Here is a 21,474-nt window from a genome sequence, read left to right as displayed (position 1 = left end):
TATTTTTTTTCGCATTGGATAATGCAGGCACACAGATTATACGTCAGCCTCTACACGATTCACCAGCCACTGATATTGGATCCGTCATCCGTCATTCAAACGTCTGAGACACACACACACACACACACAGAGAGCTCGGTCTCGCCCCAAGCTTTGAATATCCCGCCTGCTCGATAACGACCAATCAAATTCGTTTTCCTTACTCAGGTAAACTCGTGTTGCAGCTCGTGACAACTCGGCGCAACAAACCGGACAAACGGCCAGTTCTGTACACCTTTAATCACCTTGTTAGAGAACAGCGTGTTATTCAATTAGTACTGAAACATTGAACAATTGCACATGTGCATTCCAAAGTTTAGAGAAGGTTAAATTAAGTTCACCTGTAAAGGTTATAGTGCATTTTAGGTGCATTCTGAAATGTAATCCAAATCCAAACATCCCTACTGTAACTTTTTGTGAGTAGCGTAAGTATAACCTCTGTGATCCAGGTGAGTCAGAAAACATGACAATGTCTCTCTGATGTGCTACACTCTCATTGGCTGGTTGGCCAGTTTATTGATTTCTTATCCGCAAGTTTCCAAACGTCAAAAATGGAAGTCGGTTTTGCTCTTCTGGTGGAATTGTATGTTTACGTTTCCATGGCTTCACTAGCTGTCATACAGTAGTTGCGGTAACGCATGGATCTATTAATGCTGGCTTTTAACAATGGATGTCCATTTGTGTGATACCCATTGTTAAAAGCTGGCGTGATGATCCATGCGTTTCACAGATTTTCAATGAAAAAAAAAAAAACTACTGAAACCATGGAAACGTAAACATTCAACTCCACCGGAAGAGCAAACCTGGGGCCGGATTCACCAATATGTTCTTAAGAAAGATCTTAAGAAATGTCTAAAGAAGAAAATTAAAGGCTTACTTTTTTGACGTTCGGAAAAAGGTGGATTCAAAAGATTCAAGATTCAAAAAAAGTTTATTGCCATGTCAACAAGTAGAATCAAGTTGATAGGAATGTGTCTTGGTTTTTGCTCTCACAGAATATGGTGTGAGCAGTGTCAGTACCTGTGTTTCCTCACAAAGCAGGCCTTCAGGTACCATCAGGGGTCTGGGCGTGGACCTCCCCTCGCTGTCCACAGAGGGCGCCCTCTCACTGCCCCAGGAATGCGCCCGCTGCATCATGGCCTGGCGCTGAGGCCGGGGCAGCGTGGGGCTGCTGCTCCCCCCGTCCACGCTGCTCCTGCTGCCTCGGCCCGGCTCGGGGGGAGCTACCTGGGCCGATGTTCTCCTAAAAGACAGGGTCTGGAGGAGACTTCTGGGGGTGTCGTACCACAGTCTGAGCAGGCTGGGCATCTGGTACTCCTCACCGTGCCCGTGATGAGATGCACTAGAGCTCGACCTGGAGGCACACGAGCCAGAGGAGGCAGCAGAAGTGTACTCTGGGGTAGGTGTGGACGGAAAAGGAGAAGGAGAAGGAGAAGCAGGAGGGGGAGGAGGAGGAGGAGAGGAGGGGAGAAGAGCAGAGGGAGGTGAAGAAGGAGGAGGAGGAGGAGGAGAGGAGGGGGGGAGAGCAGAGGGAGGTGAAGAAGGAGGAGGAGCAGGGAGGCTAGCCACAGAGCCAAACTCTTCTCCTCCTCCCTGGCTGGCCGTGTCCAGACTTCCCGTACACGAGGAGCAGCTCCCGGAGTAAGACGACTGGCTGCCCGCCGCTATCCCGATCCCGCTGTCTAAGGAGCTCTGCCGCCCGCTGTCATGGAGACCGCGGTGATGGGGCTGGGCGGAGGAGGGTCGGGGCCCGGGGCCTCCCATCACGGCAGCGTAGAGCCGGTCATCCGAGCCGGTCAGGGCCTTCAGCGTGGAGGAGCTGGACGCCGTCTCGTTGGAGAGGTGCGGTCTCGCTAGCGGCTCCATCCTAAACGTGAGTCTGCTCCCGTAGCTCGTGTCCGATTGGCTGGAGGAAGAGCTGGAGATGCTGCTGCGGTCGTCCCCAGCAACAGACGTGCTGCAGCTGTAAGTGGAGGCTAAAGAAGAAAGAAACAGAGCTTCAAACATTTTAAATGTATTCATCCTTTAACACCAACCAGAAAGTTCAACTGTCATTTCAGAACGTTTAATTTATTATGAATAAATCATGTTTTTAATTTGGCTCTGGGTACAAAACTCCATGACCCTATGGAACCAGTTTCCAGTCGACTGTTCTCATTTCTGGTCGCCCACAGGTGTTTCTATAAAGTGAGGACTGAAATTAAGTTTTTTACTTTCCCTCACTCTCTCTGAGCTTTAGAGTTAATCAGCTAACAGTGAATCATGACCCTCTGACTACACTGAGTTTCACACCTCTGAATAATATATTCACATAATAGAAAATAAGTGACAAAAACTTGCCCTGAATGTCTTCATAAACACAGAGCAGTGATTAAGCCTTTACGCGGACAGAATGTCCACCAGGCCGAGCATACAGATGAGCGTAATGATGAGTCAGAAATTCATCATTTACAGCAAAGTGCTGAGGGGCCCTGAGATAAAGCGTTCCCTGGCTCAGATACATTACAGAGTGCTCATGAGCTGCTTGCTCATACATACTCATGTGTACCCAGAGGTGAGGTGTACAGAATCATCTACCTGTGCTGCTCGCCAGGCTGCAGTGAGACAACATGCTCAGCCTTTTCTCCAGCTCTGACGCCTCCTGACTGATTCGTTCCTCTGCTGACACGGGGTCAGCGCTGGGATCCGCTGTGTACACACATGACACACATACAGAGACATTACACACACAGTAGAAATGATCCTCCTTGAGTTGTTACACTGTAGGCAGAGTTTAATACTAAAAGCTCTGAAGGTTAACGTACGTACTGTTACTGTTTAATATCAACATTTCACACCACACTGTCCCCTGGACATGTGTTTAATACATGATTCATATGCTGAAGAATAGATGTAATAAGTTTAAGCATTACAGTAGCAAATACCAAAATCCCCATTTGAGATAATACATAGTTTTTCCTGGGGGCTGTTTAACACAGCTGTTGAATTCTGTGGAAGTTGTTTATAAAATCTATGAAATGGGGGAATTATGGGAACTGGATTGCACTTAAATAGCACGTTTCCAGTCTCCTCTCAGTTTCACTATACTTTCCACATTTACCCACTCACACATGAACGGGATGCCTTAACATGCAGACTGGAGGAGATGGGGATTAACCCCTGACCTATTGATTACTGTAGAAGGCAGTCTAAGAAAAGCAGGCCATCCCATCATCAATAATACTGTATACACTACAAACTTTAAAGTTATTAACTAAATAAAAAAATATTGCACTACAATAATCTGAAATGGTCTTTAAAATTTGAATGAATCCCCTGCAGATATGGTGAAAAGAGCACATACTTTGGTATACTACAATGTCATTTAGAAATACACATCTCACAAAACCAAGCCAGGAAACTGCGTCTGTGTTCAAACATCAAAGCAGAAGATTTAACAGTGCTACTATATGCATCATCTGTCTGACATATGTGTTTCCAACTGGCAGAGCAGCTTGTAAATGTAACATCTCCCAAAGGAGGTTATAGGCGCCTGCACTGTCTGTTGAAACATCAATTTACTGTAAAATCCTGCCAATTACACACTTAATGCCTGCTATATATACATGCTGTAGAGGCGGTTGAGTGTATAGGTCTGACGGTTTGCATTTGCCGGTGTGCACACACTGCAGTGGGTCAGGGTGTTTGTGTGTATAGGTGTCAACAACCTAACCCTTGGATCACTGCCTCTGGACTGCAGCAGCTAATGCTAATGTGCAGATGCCAAGTTTCTTCACTACGCTATGTGAAGTGTCAGGTAACATTTGCTAACGTTGCTAGTCTGCACTAATTATAGGTGCTTCACAGCACAGAATGTCGCGGGGTTACAGTGGGCCCCAGAGCGGGCTGACATGAGTTGGCTCACAGTGGAATCAACTCTGATCATTTTTTAACCCATATGCTGCTTTTTTTCCCACCAACTCTCCTCACCCACACAAGTGTTTGGCCATGTTGTTCTCTGTCTAATTCAGCCCAATGGCCCCTTTACATATTAATGCTGCAACATACAAGACATAAACCATACACTGCTATGTTGTTTTTGTTATATTTTAACATATATTCAACCATTGCATTGTATGAACAAATACAAAGCATTTTTATACAAGATGGTTGAGATGAAGTCAATTAAACACTATACATAGCTATAGGTTGATAGTAAATACTAATGACATTAAAGGGATAGTTCAACATTTTGGAAAATTGGCCCATTGCCATAATCCCTATAGTCATAGCAGTAGGTTCGTTACCTTTAATTGTTGGTGTAAGCTATTTTTAGAACGGCGGAGCAGAGCCGCGAGCTGCTCAGAGCTACGCTACGGAGGCTAATAGGATTTCTTGGTTTCCCTCATCAAACTCATCAAATACACAATCCAACAACTCCAAAACGCTCTGGTGGACAAGTTGTGAGCTGCACATTCACCACGCTATGAGATAATAACACAACGTTACCACACAGAGTTGTTTTAGAGGGAAATTCATGCAAAACCGCTGATGCGTGTTCCCATCGGGAGCAGTTTTTCGGCAAGCAGTCTCTGCATTTACCTCGAAAATAACTCAGTCTTGTAACGTTCCGTTATTATCTCATAGCGTGGTGAATGTGCAGCTCACAACTTGTCCACCAGAGCGTTGTGGAGTTGTTGGATTGTGTATTTGATGAGTTTGACGAGAGAAACCAAGAAATCCCATTAGCCTCCGTAGTGTAGCTCTGAGCAGCTCGCGGCTCTGCTCCGCCGTTCTAAAAATAGCTTGCACCGACAATTAAAGGTAACAAACCTACTCCTAAAGCCTGGTTTATGCTTCTGCGTCGCGGCGACGCCGTAGCCGCGGACCCCTACGCAGACCCTAAGCCGTAGCCTGACGCGCACCTCCAAAAAATCCTGACTACGACGCAAACCGCAAGGACTGTGATTGGTCCGCTCAGAACGTCAGTGTGGTAAATTCACCCGTTCAGCCTCGACTGGTCGGACGGATCACCTCTGCAAACGTCTTCTTCGTTGCCTGCGCTTCAACATCTGGAATAAAAGCATTTGTTTTTCAGTTGCCATTGCTTACTGTGACCGGAAGCAACGCGTTCCCTCGACGCAGAACTTCAAATGCTCAACGACAGCGTTGGGTCTACGCCGTACAGGGTCTACGCCGTACAGGGTCTACGCTGTACAGTAGCTACGCCGTACAGTAGCTACGCCATCGACGCTACGCAGAAGCATAAACTAGGTTTAAGACTATAGGGATTATGGCAATAGGCCAATTTGCCAAAATGTTGAATTATCCCTTTAAAGTAGAACCTATAGCTGTGTGGTGGAGTAAAAAGCACAATTATGTTTTTTGTACATGTAGCAGGAAAAAGGAAAAACTTCAGTGCTCAGGTTCGCTTGTGGACTTTTTGACCTTACTGCGAGCGACATTTCTCTGAGTCAAACCTGTTGTGTTTGTCTCGTGCAATCGCACAAGGACGCAAGCACAGACACACATGCCTCTTAATGGTTTTACATGCAACAGCACGGAGCACAAAGGAGGAGAAGAGCACTGGCACAAAAACAGAAAAACAACTTTTCAAAATGTGAAAAATATTGGATTTCAGATGTTTTATATGGAAGGAAATGTTGCATGTTTGTTGGACGTCAAGGAAACACACAGTGTGTTTCAGTGAAATATACAGCACATAAAAAAGAAAACCCCACAGTGCACCTGTGGAGTTTTTGACATGAAATGGCACTGTGGAGCTTTTTATTTCTGATTGGGTGCCCATTTTGTTTGCAGGTGTACAAGGATGCATGCTGGTGACACAACATACATTCCCGCCAATGGTATGGCTGTAATGCACTACGAAATACAGCAACATGTCAGGGAAGCCAGCGGGCTGGTAAACACAAATGTGAAAAAGAGTTGATAAAGAAGGAATATAAAAAATGGGTAACACTTTACTTGACACCTATCTCTATAACAATAATAATGCAGTTACAGTATAGCACTGTAGTTATAAACACTCAAAAATGATCATAAGGCTTTATAACAATAAGCATCAACACATCATAGAGCATTTTATAATGGCTTATAAGGTCAAGTATTATAATAGAGTTATAATGCTCTATAATGTGTTATTCTTATTGTTATAAAGCCTTATGATAATTTATGAGTGTTTATAATGATAGTTATACACGTTTATAAGCCAATTATATCACATTATAACTATATTTATAATGCATTATCGATGTGGGTAATGTCAGCGAGTTACTAACAATTATTACCTATTATAATACCTGACCATATAAGTCATGATAAAATTCTTTATAGTGTGTTATGATTATTGTTATGAAGCATTATGACTAATAACTATAGTTATACAGTGCTATAACTGCATTATAACTCATTATAAGTATGGTTATAATGTGTTATAGAGATAGGCGTCAAGTAAAGTGTTACCAAAAAATGTTCAAATAAATCAATGTTGCCAGAGCATTTAGCACTTTTCTTCAATCTACACAAGGTGCACGAGTGTGAAAGTTAAAGCAGAAGTAAGTGATATATTTGTGTTAATATAAGTCTTAAATAGTTGTATCTTCCGACAGCAATCACTTCTATAGAGTGTTTGGTCTGAAACACGGGTCTGTCAGTCACTCTGCTCTGCTGTAAGCCGAGGAGAAAACATTTATCGTATCCTACAGTTTTTATCCAATGAGGAGAGAGAACGGCATGCAGGGCTGTGTGTGCAGCCAAGGGACGCCGTGAATGTGGTGACGTAGGGACGAGGACTGTTATGGTGCGTTCAAGGAAACTCGTAACTCGTGTTTTTCCGACCTGTGAAGTCATACCAGTTCAATCTGGTACGAGTTCACCGGTCAGAAGTTACGAGTGGCCGTTATAGTGACTTTCACAGGTAAAACAGGTCGGAAAAACACGAGTGGGTTGTCTGGAACGCTACAAAGTCGTAAGTCGTGACTTGAAGCTGTAATTTACGGTTTCAAAAGCCTACCTGGAACGCAGCATTAGCCAAAACGACCGGATCGCTTACTTCTGCTTTAATGTGACTTTGGAAAACTCCACAGGTCACCTTGAGGTTAAGGGCTTGAGTTCTACTGCACAACTACACACACGCTGTTTAGATACACGCAGCGAGCCCACAGTGTGTTTAAGAAGACAGGCATTTGAGATGGGTTTCTGGAGTCCCTCTGCACCAGAGAACTCCCTGAGAAGCAATAAATAAATAATGTTATAGACATTTGACTTGACAGGAAAGTCAAAATCTAATGGAGGGGAAAACTAGGCGCAGGTCAAAATCGTCAGATACTGTTATATTCAAGAGATAACAGACTATGGGAAAGTGTGAGGTGTAACTCAGCACTGGCAGTAAGTGATGCTGAAACGTCTCTCTCCTATAGTCAGCTGTTGAAGTATTAAAACATATACAAGCTGGGGGAAGGTGTAGGTTTCCCTCCATGTTGGCATCCACCTTTATGTTTAGCAGTTTCACTTAAGTGCATATGTCAAAACCCAAAAACAGACCCTGAGGCATGTGAGCGTGCACAGTATGAGCACATTCCCACAGCGGAGAGTGTTTATCTCCATGTCTCCTCAAAGGTATCATAGAGTTGTCACATCCTCTGCATGTGTCATGTTCAACTCTTTCTGACTGTCATGAACCCGTCTGTCTCCACATTCATGGTCTTAGAAATGCCTGTGAAATTAGCAGTGTGTTACAACGGCACACAAGTCACACACAAAGGCGTGACCCCTAAATCCACGTGGTGACCCTCAGGGTTTTAAGCATGTGCTGTTTCCGTTAGCATGACACCGGCACAAATGCTAAACATGCACACTAAACAGGCAGTAAACCTTTCTCTTGGAAGTCACAGAGCCACATACCAACACGGCTGATCACTTCAGATCACAACAATGGATGTCCTTCGCAAATACTACGGTGGATACATCCCAGGTAGAATACCACAATTTCTGAATACATTGCACTTTGATTCTTTCGTGAACTCCTGATTCTGTTTGAAGTTTTGTGAGTGTGTTCACCTGGCAGGGAAGGTCGCAGGCCATGTGGGGCCCTGCTGGGATTGATGCCCCTGACGATGCAGTCGAACAGGAAACTGATCTGCTCTCCTTCTGAGCAGGACAGGAAGAAAACACCAGCCCCTGGAAGAAAAGATGGGGAAGAAGGAAACAGCATATGTCATCAGATATACAGTAAAGTAGCAAAATTAAGAAAACGGTAAGTCGAGTGGCAAAATAAAATGTCTAATACTGAGTAAAAACTACATTTTGAGGAAGGCCAAACAATATTGGGCGAGGTTGAGAAGGCTGCTGTAGAGCCACGGCTGTTCTTTGAGCCAGCCACAACCTTTTCTTCTAAAGGTTACATAAAAGGTCTATCAATTCATCCGCCTCTCTCCTATCAAGCCCACACAAAGGTGGGAGTCTGCAAAAACATGAGACAAGCTAACAAAAAAAAGAAAGAAAGAAACATCAAAAGATAGTGGAGATACTGCAACGACAGCTCTTACTCAGTTCAAAACAAAAAAAATCATCTTTGTTCGCACAACATTGCACTACTAAACTTAACATTTTTACTTTATTTTATTAAGTGCCCATCAACTACATTTAAAGTGGAGCATTATTTAGCTCCTCAAGCTGAAAAACTGTTCTTTTTATGGCCTGATTCATCACTGCACATTAAATCTAATTGAGGCCTATTAGCCTCATTAGCCTTCATGTATTTTATAGTATTTTTTTGAGTCGGTGGAAAGGCTTGAACTACTTATTGACTCATCAGCCCAGTCAGTTTCACATTGAGCAAAGTATGAAAATAACAGATAATAATGGTGCAAAGCCATTAACTGAAAACGAGGAGTTTATACAGTGAATATTTTACACCAACGCTATAAAACATGACTGAAAGAAGACGACTGGCCTGAACCAAAAAGACTTAAGAGACTTTTGAGACGGAGACAAAGACATGGACAGAGTATCAGTGGTTTCCAGTCTCTGAACTCAGCTCAGTCACACATTTCCAGGGATTGGATAAAATAATAGAGATCCTTTACAAAGTGTTGTCTTTGACAGTAGCACTTCAATAAAGATGATTTTCTATGAATGCACATCCCATAGCCTGAGGTGATTACTCGACTGTGGCCTGAATGATCTGCTTATTTCCCATTTTCTTCACATTTAGCTGTGTGGATATTTCTATGGATTTCACACCAGAGAGTGTAATGGGGTCTTATATTTTATCCTCACCATTTACATCACTACACTGATGGTAAGCAGCCTCTCACTTCAGCCTCCAAATGACCATTGGTTCATTACATTGACTGTATAACTCCCTAATGTATCCTACACTTTGCACAGAGATGCTTATGTTCAATTTGCTGCTAACAGATTGAACGTAGAAACATTTGTACACAGAGAAGTGAAATGAGAACTGCAGCTCGTTCTGCTCTTTCCTTTTTATCTGGTGTGAAGAAAAAAACATTACCAGAGGCCTTGAGAGGCTTTTTCCTTCAATTTTGGAACATTTTTAGCCTTTATGGGGCAATGTCATCTTCCAGCATTATAAAAATAATGCGAGGATCTGTTGGGATGAAATAAGCTGCATTTCTCAATTTGCTGTAATTTTCTCAGAAGGCACTTTTTGGCAGTCATACCTTATTTTTGATTTGTTATGAACACCAAGGGGCCTGGTGGAACTGGACCTCATTTATTCCTCACAGATATGGAGGGTTCGGCTGCGTGTCTTAAAGGAGACAGATCCTATTTTCTTATTGTACTGTCAAAGTAGCGGTGAATTGTATTAAATACACCGCAAAAACAAATCTTACCAAGAATATTTGTCTTATATCTAGTCAAAACAAATCTCATTATACTTAAAAATAAGAAAAAGTAACTTGTTTTTGGACACTTTTTACTTATTTCAAAAATGTTTTCACTTGAAATAGAAAAATCTGATAGTGGAGCAAGTTTTTCTTCCTTATTACAAGCACAAAAAGTTGGCAGATTTTTCTACTTATTTCATGTGAAAATATGTAGTTAATTTTTAGGTGAAGAGTCTTATTTTAAGTGGAAAGTCATTAGTTTTGACTAGAAATGAGACATTTTGACAAGAAAAAAGACAAATATTCTTGGAAAGATTTAGAGTTTTTGCAGTGTATGGAGAAGAAGCAGCTTTTCTGTCAGATTACACCGCGAAAAACAAAACGTCCGACAGTTGGGGACTGACATTCATCCAACTGCTTCACACAGGCAATCTGTAATAGATCGAAGGCAGCTGGATCTTGATCTTCAAGATGTTACACCCCGTAACCAAGACGATTCAATGCTGTGTGTCTGACAACAGGTGGAGAGTCAGAGACACTTTAACCTCTGTGTGTTATTCACACCTAAATGTCACACAAAGTTGCTGAGTTTGTCTTTTACTTTACACTTGTAGAGACTCAGGGATCAGGACCAATAAAACGCTGCACGACATAATGTGTGGTAGTGTCAAAGAAAACACAAAGAACAAACAACCCCACACGTGCTGCAGTTGCATACTATTGCACTACGACATGAAATGTGTGACTGTGTATGTCTTTATGTCCACTGTGGGATATGGAAAGATCGCTGACATAGCCTGTCAGCTTAAAATTGTTTTTATCTAGATCACAAGCTCTGACAGCCATCCAAACCCCACAGAGGATCATCTATTACTGTGTCTGCATGTACACCCTGAGATGTGTGTGTGTGTGTGTGTGTGTGTGTGTGTGTGTGTGTGTGTGTGTGTGTGTGTGTGTGTGTGTGCGTTGCTGCAGGGTTACCATGAACACGTGAGGATGATAAGCAAGAAAATAAATATCTGTCCAGCTAAGACACAGGCTCTGCTCCAAACATCATCCATTACAGAACATGGTGACCTCATTATCAGATCTCACGGAGCACTGATATGACTTTATACTGATTCACTGCTGTGAAGTGTGTGTGTGTGTGTGTGTGTGTGTGTGTGTGTGTGTGTGTGTGTGATGCTACAACCAACAGCACCCGCTCTAACACACATCCATGTATCCTCCAGCTCAACTGATCACTGCCTGGTAGAAGGGTCTGCACAACAGGACGACCCACCACCGTCCCAGAGGACCAACTGGTTGTCTGTTAGGGAATGTGTGTGTGTGTGTGTGTGTGTGTGTGTGTGTGTGTGTGTGTGTGTGTGTGTGTGTCCATGGCAGTTAAAAGGCTTGTCGTGTCACTGTGGTGAACATCCTCAACTCTGCAGCTAGAAACTGTATCGTCTGAAGCGCAGCTGCAGCAGAGAGCACTGCAGCAGTCAACGGTAAAATATTTTTATACAGCAGCATTAGATGACCGAGAGGCCCACTTACCGATTTGCTCCAGCAAAAAGGCCTCCAGGGAAATTACAGAGCTGAGAGGGTAAAAGAGTTACTTTATAAAACATTGGTTCAAAGCACTTCTTCTGTAATTATTCTGCACCGTGCATTTACACATCTCAGCTTTAACGGTGGTCATGGCCGGGCCGTCCGTTGTACACATGCTCTGCCACTTTCCTTCTTTTCAAGTAGGCTATGTAAAACATGAGTGTAATTAAAGAATGTGTCCTGTCAACAACAGTGTGTCTTTGCAGGGGTTTGTCATGTAGAAGCACATCAGTATGTGGTTCTATGTATTCTCATCTTTTTGCATTAAAGGGACAACGAGGAGTTTTGGAAAAGCGAAGCGTTTTCACACTAGCCTACATTTATGAGCCTCCGCGCAAGACAGACTCATGTTTTCATTCATCAAGAATTAAAGTCAGAGGTTGGAAGAGGTTCAGTTACCGTCGTAGTCCCGACCATAAACGGCAATACGGCGGCGTTATTCTCATGAGCGTCCGCGAACGCTGGTCGGCTCGCCCAGCATTTCCACCATTAATTAAAATAACAAAATAACGATAGAGACAAAACGATATATTAATAGAAAATGGAGCCATTAACAAGTGGTAACGTAGATTCATCCACATTAATATGAGACTTTTTTATAACCAAATAGAAACTCCTCGTTGTCCCTTTAATCATCTCGGCCCTCTCAGCTTCAAGACGCCAGCAGCAGCTTCATTAGGAGACATGCAGATTTGTGATCACATATCGAAAAATATATGATTGAGTTGAACTGATTAGCTGATTTTAAATGAAATTAAAGAAATAAAAATAACAATCAGAAACATGTTAATCATACGGTAATTGATTAATCATTTCATAGGTTCATTGTCACAGTAATCCAAATATCTCTAGGTTTTGGACATCTGCTCCTTGTTGCAGCCCCTTAATATAATCAGGATTTAAAGTATTGTATAAATTAGCATCTATTAGCTTTGTGTGCAGTTTTGCTGATTTATCTGCAGGTGGTTAATAGAAAAGTTGTGCTGCATTATTTAACACAGGTAGGCATGACCACAACAGGAATTAATCAGCAGCACCTCTCTGGGCACAACAGGCGTGTGGACTGGTGATGGCTGGAAAAGCACCAGAGGATCTAATGACATGAATAACAAGCCTGTTGAGTTTAGTTAAGGTGGGACAGCGAGTCCAGATGCATAATACAGGAGCCTTCCTGCCGGGTCTGTGAGAAAAGTCACATTTTAAATAGACTGACATGACGAGAAGCAGTAAAACTGTGGAGAGGTAAAAGCCTGAATAATTTTGACTCTGAAAATGTTTTGGTTGTTGGTTTTTTCTGACAGTTTCTGTAAACACCGGGACAGACGGCTGGTGATTGAGAAAACAGGGTGCTGTGTTTGTGATGAAGAAAAAAGAAAATCAGAGAGAGTGTGTGTGACTGGGAGTGTACTTTTTGGTGTAATGGTAATGGATGAAATGTGACTTTAAGTAGAGAAATTGGTTTGTAAATGCCAAATAGAAACTCTGTGCTGAGTGAAACCAGACAACACTGTGATGTGTCACCAAATACAAATAAACAAGTAAAATGTAAACTAACACCCTGTTTTACCTCACACTCATGCCAGGAATGTCACTTGCCGATTGGACTCTCACATCTCTCTCTGTGTCACACTCTGTTTCTGCAGCCATGCCAAGATGGCCTCTCTCTGCTGCCCCTGTGGCTGCTGGGTAATAATATGCAGATGAGGTAAGAGAGAAGTCTGTGATTGGCTGTACAGGCAACAGCAATTTTATGATTGGTGTGTGAGCATGTCAGGGAAGGCAGGTATTTATAGATGTGGCTCATGAGAAGCATGAAATCAGAGCCTCTGGACCTCATGGTTATTCCTGTAGGGGCCATGAGTCTGTTTGCACACACACACACACACACACACACACACACACACGAAGGTAAATGTACCATAATTGCATATGGCAACTCAAAAACACCAACTTCAAAACAAAAAAACTCTGTGAACAGAGTTTGCACTATGTAGCAGAACTGACAAAAAGCGCATCGGCCGTTTACATACATACAATCATGAAAACAGCAGCTGTTTGCACGTTAGTCATTAAATCCGACATAATGTAAATTACAACAGTGTCCCATTCAACACTTTTTTTGCTGTCAATGACTCTGTGTCTCTGTCTCTGTGTAACATTTTACAATAAGGGCCCCTTAATGAACGTTAGTATATTATTAAGCATTAATGAACTGTTTACAGATATATACAATCATTATTATGTTATTACTGTACTTAGGATAAGGAAACACATGAATGAATGTAGCCTATTAGTAAGCAGTTAATTAATGTTTACTACTCAAAGTTAGTTAATAAATTTAAAAGTTGAATAATGTAATGAGTTATCATTATGTATGCATTACTCAGCACTACATATTCGTTTATATATTAATGCTTAATAATGTACTAACTAACGTTAATTAAGGGACCCTTATTGTAAAGTGTTACCCTGTGTCTCTGTGCCACACACACCTCCCCACCCTAAAACACTCACTCCTCTCATTCTTCACATTCATGTCCACATCAGCTGGACATTCAGAGGATACCTCAACCCTGGCAGCCACACACACACACACACACACACACACACACAGCATTATTTGGTAGGCAGGCGTACTGTACAGTGTGGTTGGTTCATACATAGAAAGTCATTTCTATCAGGGATAGAGTTACTCTATAAACACCTGCAATACATCACAGATTTTCATTTTAGTGAGCTACAGTGACTGTGCAGTATGGACAATGTTATCGGTCTCACATATGCCCATGACAAAAATTAAATTAAAGGGATTTTTTTTTTTGCATGAATTTACCTCTAAAACAACTCTTTCTCGTAACGTTCCATTATTATCTCATAGCGTGGTGAATGTGCAGGTCACAACTTGTCCACCAGAGCGTTGTGGAGTTGTTGGATTGTGTATTTGATGAGTTTGATGAGGGAAACCAAAGAAATCCCATTAGCCTCCGTAGCGTAGCTCTGAGCAGCTTGCGGCTCTGCTCCGCCGTTCTAAAAACAGCTTGCACTGACAATTAAAGGTAACAAACTGGCCCATTATGGCAATGGGCCAATTTTCCAATATGTTGAACTATTCCTTTAATGTTTTTCTTTTACCAATGTCCTGTACTTAATGCCTTTAAAATCACTTCATAAATACACAGCATTTATATACAACTTGTAATCATGTGGCAGGAAACAGTCTCCATTTAGTCACCTGCAGCTTTTCATCAGATCACATCTTGAACCATGATTCTCGAATATCATGTGATATGATCAAAGACAGAAGAACAGCACCTAGACCTGCTGCTCACTACACTGAACCTAAACTTCAGCCCTGACTCCAATTTATACGGGAAAACGGGCATCTAATATCTGGACATTCACTAAGTGAGAAAATATTTTTCCCCACTCTGAAACCAGTATATTCCTCTGTCAGACATCTTTACTTGCAAAACATATGTTTACACATGTGAAGAAAGCAACAGTGTTAGCCGTGACAGATTTCTTCCTGTTTGTTGAATACTGAGAACATATAAAGTGGTGCATCACTGAAGTCCCCGGTTTCTCTGATCTTGCATCATTTTCAAGCGCAAAACAACAACACAACACAGTCAGGAATGTGAGCGTAGCTCATCAACTACAGCCGCTTTTCGACTGGTAATGCTAAATCGATGTTGTTCATGTCTGCAGGCTGTTTGTGTAACTTCACAGGGCAAGACTAAAAGAATCTGTCCAAAAAGTCCATCAGTTACTTACAGTATCCACAGCGAGTCCCCCCCTCAAACACGAAGCCATTTGGCACAGCACCATATCGACGCAACGCCGACAACTTCCAGTGGCCAATGACGACAGGGGGGAGACCTCTAGTGAGGACCAACAGGTTGTTGCACAGGTGGAGAGACGCCGCGCCGCTTTCCAGCTTGGTGCCCGGTTCCACATGGACACTGAACCTATGAACTGAAGCACATAGAGACAGATAGATGAGAAGATAGATAGATAGATAGATAGATAGATAGATAGATAGATAGATAGATAGATAGATAGATAGATAGATAGATAGATAGATAGATAGATAGATAGATAGATAGATAGTTTCACAGACTTCACCAGAATGCCTTCAAGAAAATTGAAGATTAATTTATCATAAAACACATTCATCACACAACAGATGAGGTGCAACACACACACACACACACACACACATGGCTGCAGAATGTAAATGATGGCTGTGATAATGATGATTAAGCAGTTCTTTAAGCTCTGCTGGCTGCACTTTGTCATCACTCAGTTTGTGCAGATGGTGGTTACTCAGTGCCAGGTCTGCCTCACTCTCTCACAGTCACACACACTGTACAGTGTCATATATGGTGTAAGTCAGTGTCTACACAGTATGTAAGATGTAAGATGTAGTGACATTATAGTTAAGATGCACGACATGATGTGATTATCATGAAGTGCAGGGAGAAAATATGAAAAATATAGTAAGAAAGTCAAGTCATAGAATAATGAGAAAACCAACTCTTGCAGGCAGGAAATGGGTGCTTTGAAAAACGTTAAGAGAAAATGCAGAATATGCTATCTGTAATTGGCGTGCAACAGTTTTTTACATTTGGGGTGAAGAGGCCATGCAGCAATGCTGTAGCCAAACCAGAGGAATGAAGACTTTTGTTTGGTAAATAAAGCTGCAGTGATCAGCAAGAGGAAAGAACTGTCTGAATGACTGATTCTCATTTAGCTAACAGTGATAGAGCAATCATTTAAAACTATTTTCTGCTTCAGTAACCATAACTATAAAACTTGTGGTTCAATACTTAAAGTGGGAATAGGATCCTTAACAGTTGGTGGCTTTTTACATAATAAATATAACTGAATATAGGTATCCCGTGAGGAGTGGAATGGACCAAAAACAACAAAGCTATTGTTATTAAATGTTCTCCAACATCAGCTCTCCATAGAAAACTTCATAACTCAGTGTAGCTCATTATTTCTGGGCTGAGATAAAACTGTGAGAGATTCACAGTGACAAAGGGATGGAATATTTGTGGATACTGTGATTAAGGGATGGAGCCACCAAACTGTCCTGCAGGTGACACTTTGAGAGCAAGAGGAAGAATTACTTGTTTTGAAATATGAGTTCTGACAGTACTGGGTCTGCCCACAGTAACTCACAGCCCGGGTGTGAAGTGCAGTTAGAAATCAGTCAGGGCTTATTTAAATATGTTATTAAAATTCATGAAGGCTGAAAGGGCATTTATCAATAAGACTGATAAAAGAAATCAGAACAGGTAAAAAGTTATTTCACAAGTTTCAGTTTTTAACTGCTGCAAACCTCTAACTGAAGAGTAATAGCCACATTTTTAACAATACAATTCTTAACTGAAACAGTATGTAAAAGAGCACTTAATTAATTTATAACTGATTGCACACCAGAAAATGTGCAATCATGATAAGAATATGATAGGCTAGATAATTCAAACTAAAAATGGTTTCATTAAAGCAGCAATGAGTGCGCCATCTAAAAAATACATGAATGTAATCATAAATAAATAAATACTAGAATTTTTAAATCTATTTGAAAATGCTGTTTAAAAAGAGACATAAATAAGTCTTCCCCGTGACAGTTTGGGTCTTGTGTTGGTAAATCAATGTAAATTAGGCACAGGACGTAAGAGAGTCTCATAGCTTCTAATTGTAGGAGCAACTCTACAATTCAACAATATAAAGTGGGATTGAGTTTCTGCTGGCACACGTGGGTCTTACCCAACCCTCTCTCCCCTTTGCCTCAGAGAACCACTTTTCACTGAAAAGAAGTGTGTGAAGTCGAGGCAGCAGAGAGATGAAAGACAGATTGTATCCGTGTGTGTAATTCCCCCTGTCATTCCTCTGATCCTCACCAGTAGGTGACCTCCACCGGCTTCTCCTCAACCTTTACCAGTGACTGTGGGCTGAGCTTCACTGCTGCAAATCCCGCCAATCAGAGGGCAGGGTCATTTATATGTGGTGATCTTGTTAGGTATTTAACTGTCAGCCAATGAAGAACTGACAAAATTATGGTTTGAATGTACATAACAGGCCAGGTAATCATATTTTTACTATAACAAAACCAAGGAGCAGGGGTCAAACTGGCCTGCAGCAGCTGCTGTGATCCGTGTCCCTCCAGACTCATCCTCTGCTTTCACTTTAATTCAGAACCAATGAACTGTATGTATGACACTAAGAGTCCAATCACAGTCTGTTTCCTATTCACATCTACAACTGCTCAGTGGTGTAAACAAACTTGATAAGGCCTGGTTGGAATTGAAACGCTCTAATTACAGACCATCTTAAATAAGGGGACTGGTGTTGCTGAAGCTTCTGTTGAAGATCAAGTCATATTTGATGAAAAGACTTGATTAGACAATATTTCAAATATTCAATCTGATTCAACCAATGACATGGTTCCTTCTGAGCACTGCTGACCCCACCAACACATTTCTGTTGACACTGCAAAGAACTGATTGAATTAAATTCACTTAAATTAAAATTCCAATTTCAAAAGCTAATTTTTGATGTGTCATATTCAGCTGCAGCTTCATCAACCAGCTCTCCCCTTCAGATTATTACCCCTTTATAGATCACATCCTTGAGCAGCTGCTGGGCTCTGCCACATCCACACACAGGATCAAACCACTGACCTTCTCCCAGGCTGTAGCGGACACGGGCATCCCAGGCCAGCAGAGCCTCTCGGCTGTTGAAGCCAAGGACCAGCATGTGCGCGAGGCAGAGTATGGTGAGGGTGTAGGATACGCCATCATACCCTGGACCTGGCTCTACACCACAGATGCCCTGAGGGTGCAGGGGAAAAATTCATTAAAAAAACACCTCATCAGCCTGACTCAAAAGAGCTCCTTCTCTACTGATTGAGGTCACATGGATTTCAGTCAATTAAATTCAGATATCAGGTGTGAATACTTTTGCAGCCACAGGAAGTGGCAAACTGAAACTGAAACACAACAGTATCACAAATATCACAGAGTGAGCTGTCTGTCCAATGACAGCTGGACTGATGGATGTTTCAGCAGGTCCTGCAACTGGTGTCTTTGGTCTGATGCACTTTACATTAGATCATTTGATACTTACTACTAATTTATCCTTGTTGATAATTTTCACTTTATGAGCCCTTTATGAGCCCAGAACCATCACATCACTGAAAGTGCTGGTTTCAACTTTTTTTCCCCACAATATCTTTGAATTTAAAGCAGCATAGCAAAAAGAAATAGTCTTTGGTATTCATGCCATACAACATATGTTAGCTGCTTTATTATGATCAGAACACAACATAAACAAAAAATCACACAGAGAACACAAAACAACATGCTTCTCTTGTTATTTAAACAGATGATATATGCCACTTAATGGAGTCCTATCGAATGATACAATGAAAAACTATGGGTGTCTGGGAAAAAAAACAGAAAAGAAAAAGGACAATAATACAAATAAAAGATATTAATAATCACAATCTTGGAAACTGCTATATCCACAGCATTGATTTTATTGTCTATTAAGTCTGAGTCCTTGTCATATTCAATGAAGGGCCTCCATACAGGCCTACATTCAAAAATGTGCTGTTTAGCCTTCAGTATGTAAGTTATTCTTTCCAGTGGAAGGCTTGACAACATCTGCCTTGGTTTCAACTTTGTGTTTGTTTGTTTTGCATCTATCTGTACATGGGTTGACTATTGAAAATGTAACAAATTGAAGCAGAAAAATGAAGTATGTATATCTCCGACGCACACAGGAGATTGTATCCATGTATGGCATTCTATTCATGCAATTGTGTCTTTTGGCTCTTTCAATTGCTTTGTTTTTCTCACTACTGTTTTTTTTGAAAACTCAATAAAAAACAATTTGAAATCAATGAAATTGCTGGTTTCAAAAACCTAATTTATACTGTGGCAACTTGCCACTCATCCCAATATGACCCAGCTGAGGTCATTCTCCATACGGTATTTACATCATCTAGTCAAGCCCAGGTGCTGGGGCCAGCAGTCTCATGACAGCAGCAGAAAGCCTGAGGTGTAGTACAGTACATGATGCAACACAACCACAGAGCTATAAATGAAAAAAACCTGCCACCCATGCAGCAGCTGAACGCACCTCCAGTGTCACATTGAGCCTCTCCTTGTGGCCGCTGCTCCTCTCCTTCCCCTTCTTCCTCTCCTTATACACCAGCAGAGACAGACAGTCTGAGACAGACAACAGGACACACAGGCACAGAGCACGGAGCTTTATATATATATATTAAAAAAAACTGACAGGCTTAAAACTCCATTTTATGATTAATAGCAGAATGTGAAACAACATCAGTGTCACTTTGTTTTCTGTAATCCTTCTGTGTGCCAGCCTGTGTTTATGGCACAGCTGTCATAACACATCCTAAAACAATGAACTGATCCACTAGCACAGCTGATGATGAAAGTGAAGCCACAAATATACTCCACACACACACACACACACACACACACACACACACACACACACACAGCCAGAGAGAGAGAGAGAGAGAGTAAGCCTACATTATTCCCACCACTCTTGCCAGTTTCTACAAAGGCATTCCAGTTCCATATCCATATGGTTGTATTGTGATTTCATCTTAAGTGAAACTCCAGTGAGACTTTAACACATGCAGCTTTGATATTCTGCCCAACTTGCAAAGAGGAACCTCTGTTGTGACTCTGACAGTGTCACATTTGATCTCTATGTCTGTCAGGCTTTCAAATAATTAACTTCAAATCCAAACGGCACTTAAACCCCCTCAGGAGTTGATATCCGGACTCTTAATTTGAAGGATCCTGGCAGGACTCGGGTTTTGGCTGCGCAACGTTAAGGTGATTTTGGTCATTTATATGAAACCAACAGATCAGCTGATGTATTGCGTAAATGTGGCGCGCGGCCAAGGCATTGGCGCGCGGCCAGCAGTCTAATTGACAAGTTGTGATTAGTTAAACAGCAGAAAATTGGATGGGATTAATGCTGAACGGTGCTGGTCTCTGAGAAAATGCGTTAAAACCCCCGGACAGCGAATATAAGGAGCAGGACATAAAAATAGAAGCCACGGCGCACATAGCCTACCTGCGACCGGAGAGGGCTTCCGAAGCACGACCCACCGAGTCTTCCACTGTGGAGGAGTGAAGCAAAGAGTCAATAAGTCACCGCGTGGATCCCTGCGCTCGTGCCGGGCAGAGTGGACACGTTTACACGGCCTGAAATGTGAAGAAAATAGTTGGAACTGACCTTTTTTCCATCTCTGAACTTGACTTGTCCCTCCGCGACAACTGTATCCGTCATCTTCTGTCATGGTTCCGAGCAGCTGTGTGTGTGTGTGTGTGTGTGTGTGTGTGTGTGTGTGTGTGTGTGTGTGTGTGTGTGTGTGTGTGTGTGTGTGTGTGTGTGTCGCCTCCCCCAGCCCGCAACGAGAGAGAGAGAGAGAGGGGTCACTTTTCAAAATAGCCTCCACAGCGCAGGCCCCCCGGCAGACTGCTGTCTCTCCCCCCGGCCATCAGACCCCCCCCCCGCGGAGCGAGTTAGTACAGTTGTCATCCCGTGTCAAGTGCTTATTGTTTACAATGGAGCTAATTCGATTAAAAGCGCATAACTCGCGCACCTTTCACTTAACTGGTGAGTGTGGCACCCGGCCGGGTGTTAGACAGGGATTCAGGTCGCCTTAATGCTTCATCAGCGGAGCCTCGGTTCTGTCTGTGGAAAGCCAGTTCATCTGGAAACGCTGTCTGAGCAGTAATCCCAGGTTCAGATGCCAAATGAGCTAATTAACCTCAGATCCACAACAATAACATTAATGATTATAGGCTACATTATTGCTATCAAATAAACTATTTTATTTCTATGAAGTGTTTATGTACTTGTTCATTGAACAGGCCTACAACCCTGAGGGCAGAGGAGGGATGCAGGGGTTTACACTGGTGCTGGTGCA

At 42.2% G+C, this 21,474-nt stretch overlaps 1 protein-coding gene across 3 annotated transcripts in view; it reads right to left on the bottom strand.

The window, feature by feature from the left end:
- Window positions 1–20,933, bottom strand: part of LOC146991334 (protein Dok-7-like) — a 34,128-nt gene extending 13,195 nt beyond the window's left edge. The window contains exons 1-9 of one of the 3 annotated variants that reach the window (XM_085760413.1): window positions 20,778–20,933; window positions 20,616–20,661; window positions 19,641–19,729; window positions 18,179–18,329; window positions 15,261–15,461; window positions 8,098–8,217; window positions 2,617–2,727; window positions 1,520–2,015; window positions 1,060–1,444 (exon numbers count right to left, since the gene is read on the bottom strand). In XM_085760413.1, coding sequence (XP_085616539.1) covers window positions 1,060–1,444; window positions 1,520–2,015; window positions 2,617–2,727; window positions 8,098–8,217; window positions 15,261–15,461; window positions 18,179–18,329; window positions 19,641–19,729; window positions 20,616–20,661; window positions 20,778–20,831 — 1,653 coding nt within the window. In that variant the 5' untranslated portion in view covers window positions 20,832–20,933. Of the gene's footprint in view, window positions 1–1,059; window positions 2,016–2,616; window positions 2,728–8,097; window positions 8,218–15,260; window positions 15,462–18,178; window positions 18,330–19,640; window positions 19,730–20,615; window positions 20,662–20,777 lie in introns of all 3 variants that reach the window. The other 2 variants (XM_085760263.1, XM_085760343.1) reach the window with 2 other exon arrangements.
- Window positions 20,934–21,474: the final 541 nt, after the last annotated feature.

This window comes from Trachurus japonicus, chromosome 1 (genome assembly GCF_045865225.1).
Source record: "Trachurus japonicus isolate A0001 chromosome 1, Traja_1.0".
Taxonomy (NCBI): Eukaryota; Metazoa; Chordata; class Actinopteri; order Carangiformes; family Carangidae; genus Trachurus; species Trachurus japonicus.
Note: the sequence above shows the minus strand (reverse complement) of the source record. Positions and strands in the feature narration are given on the sequence as shown.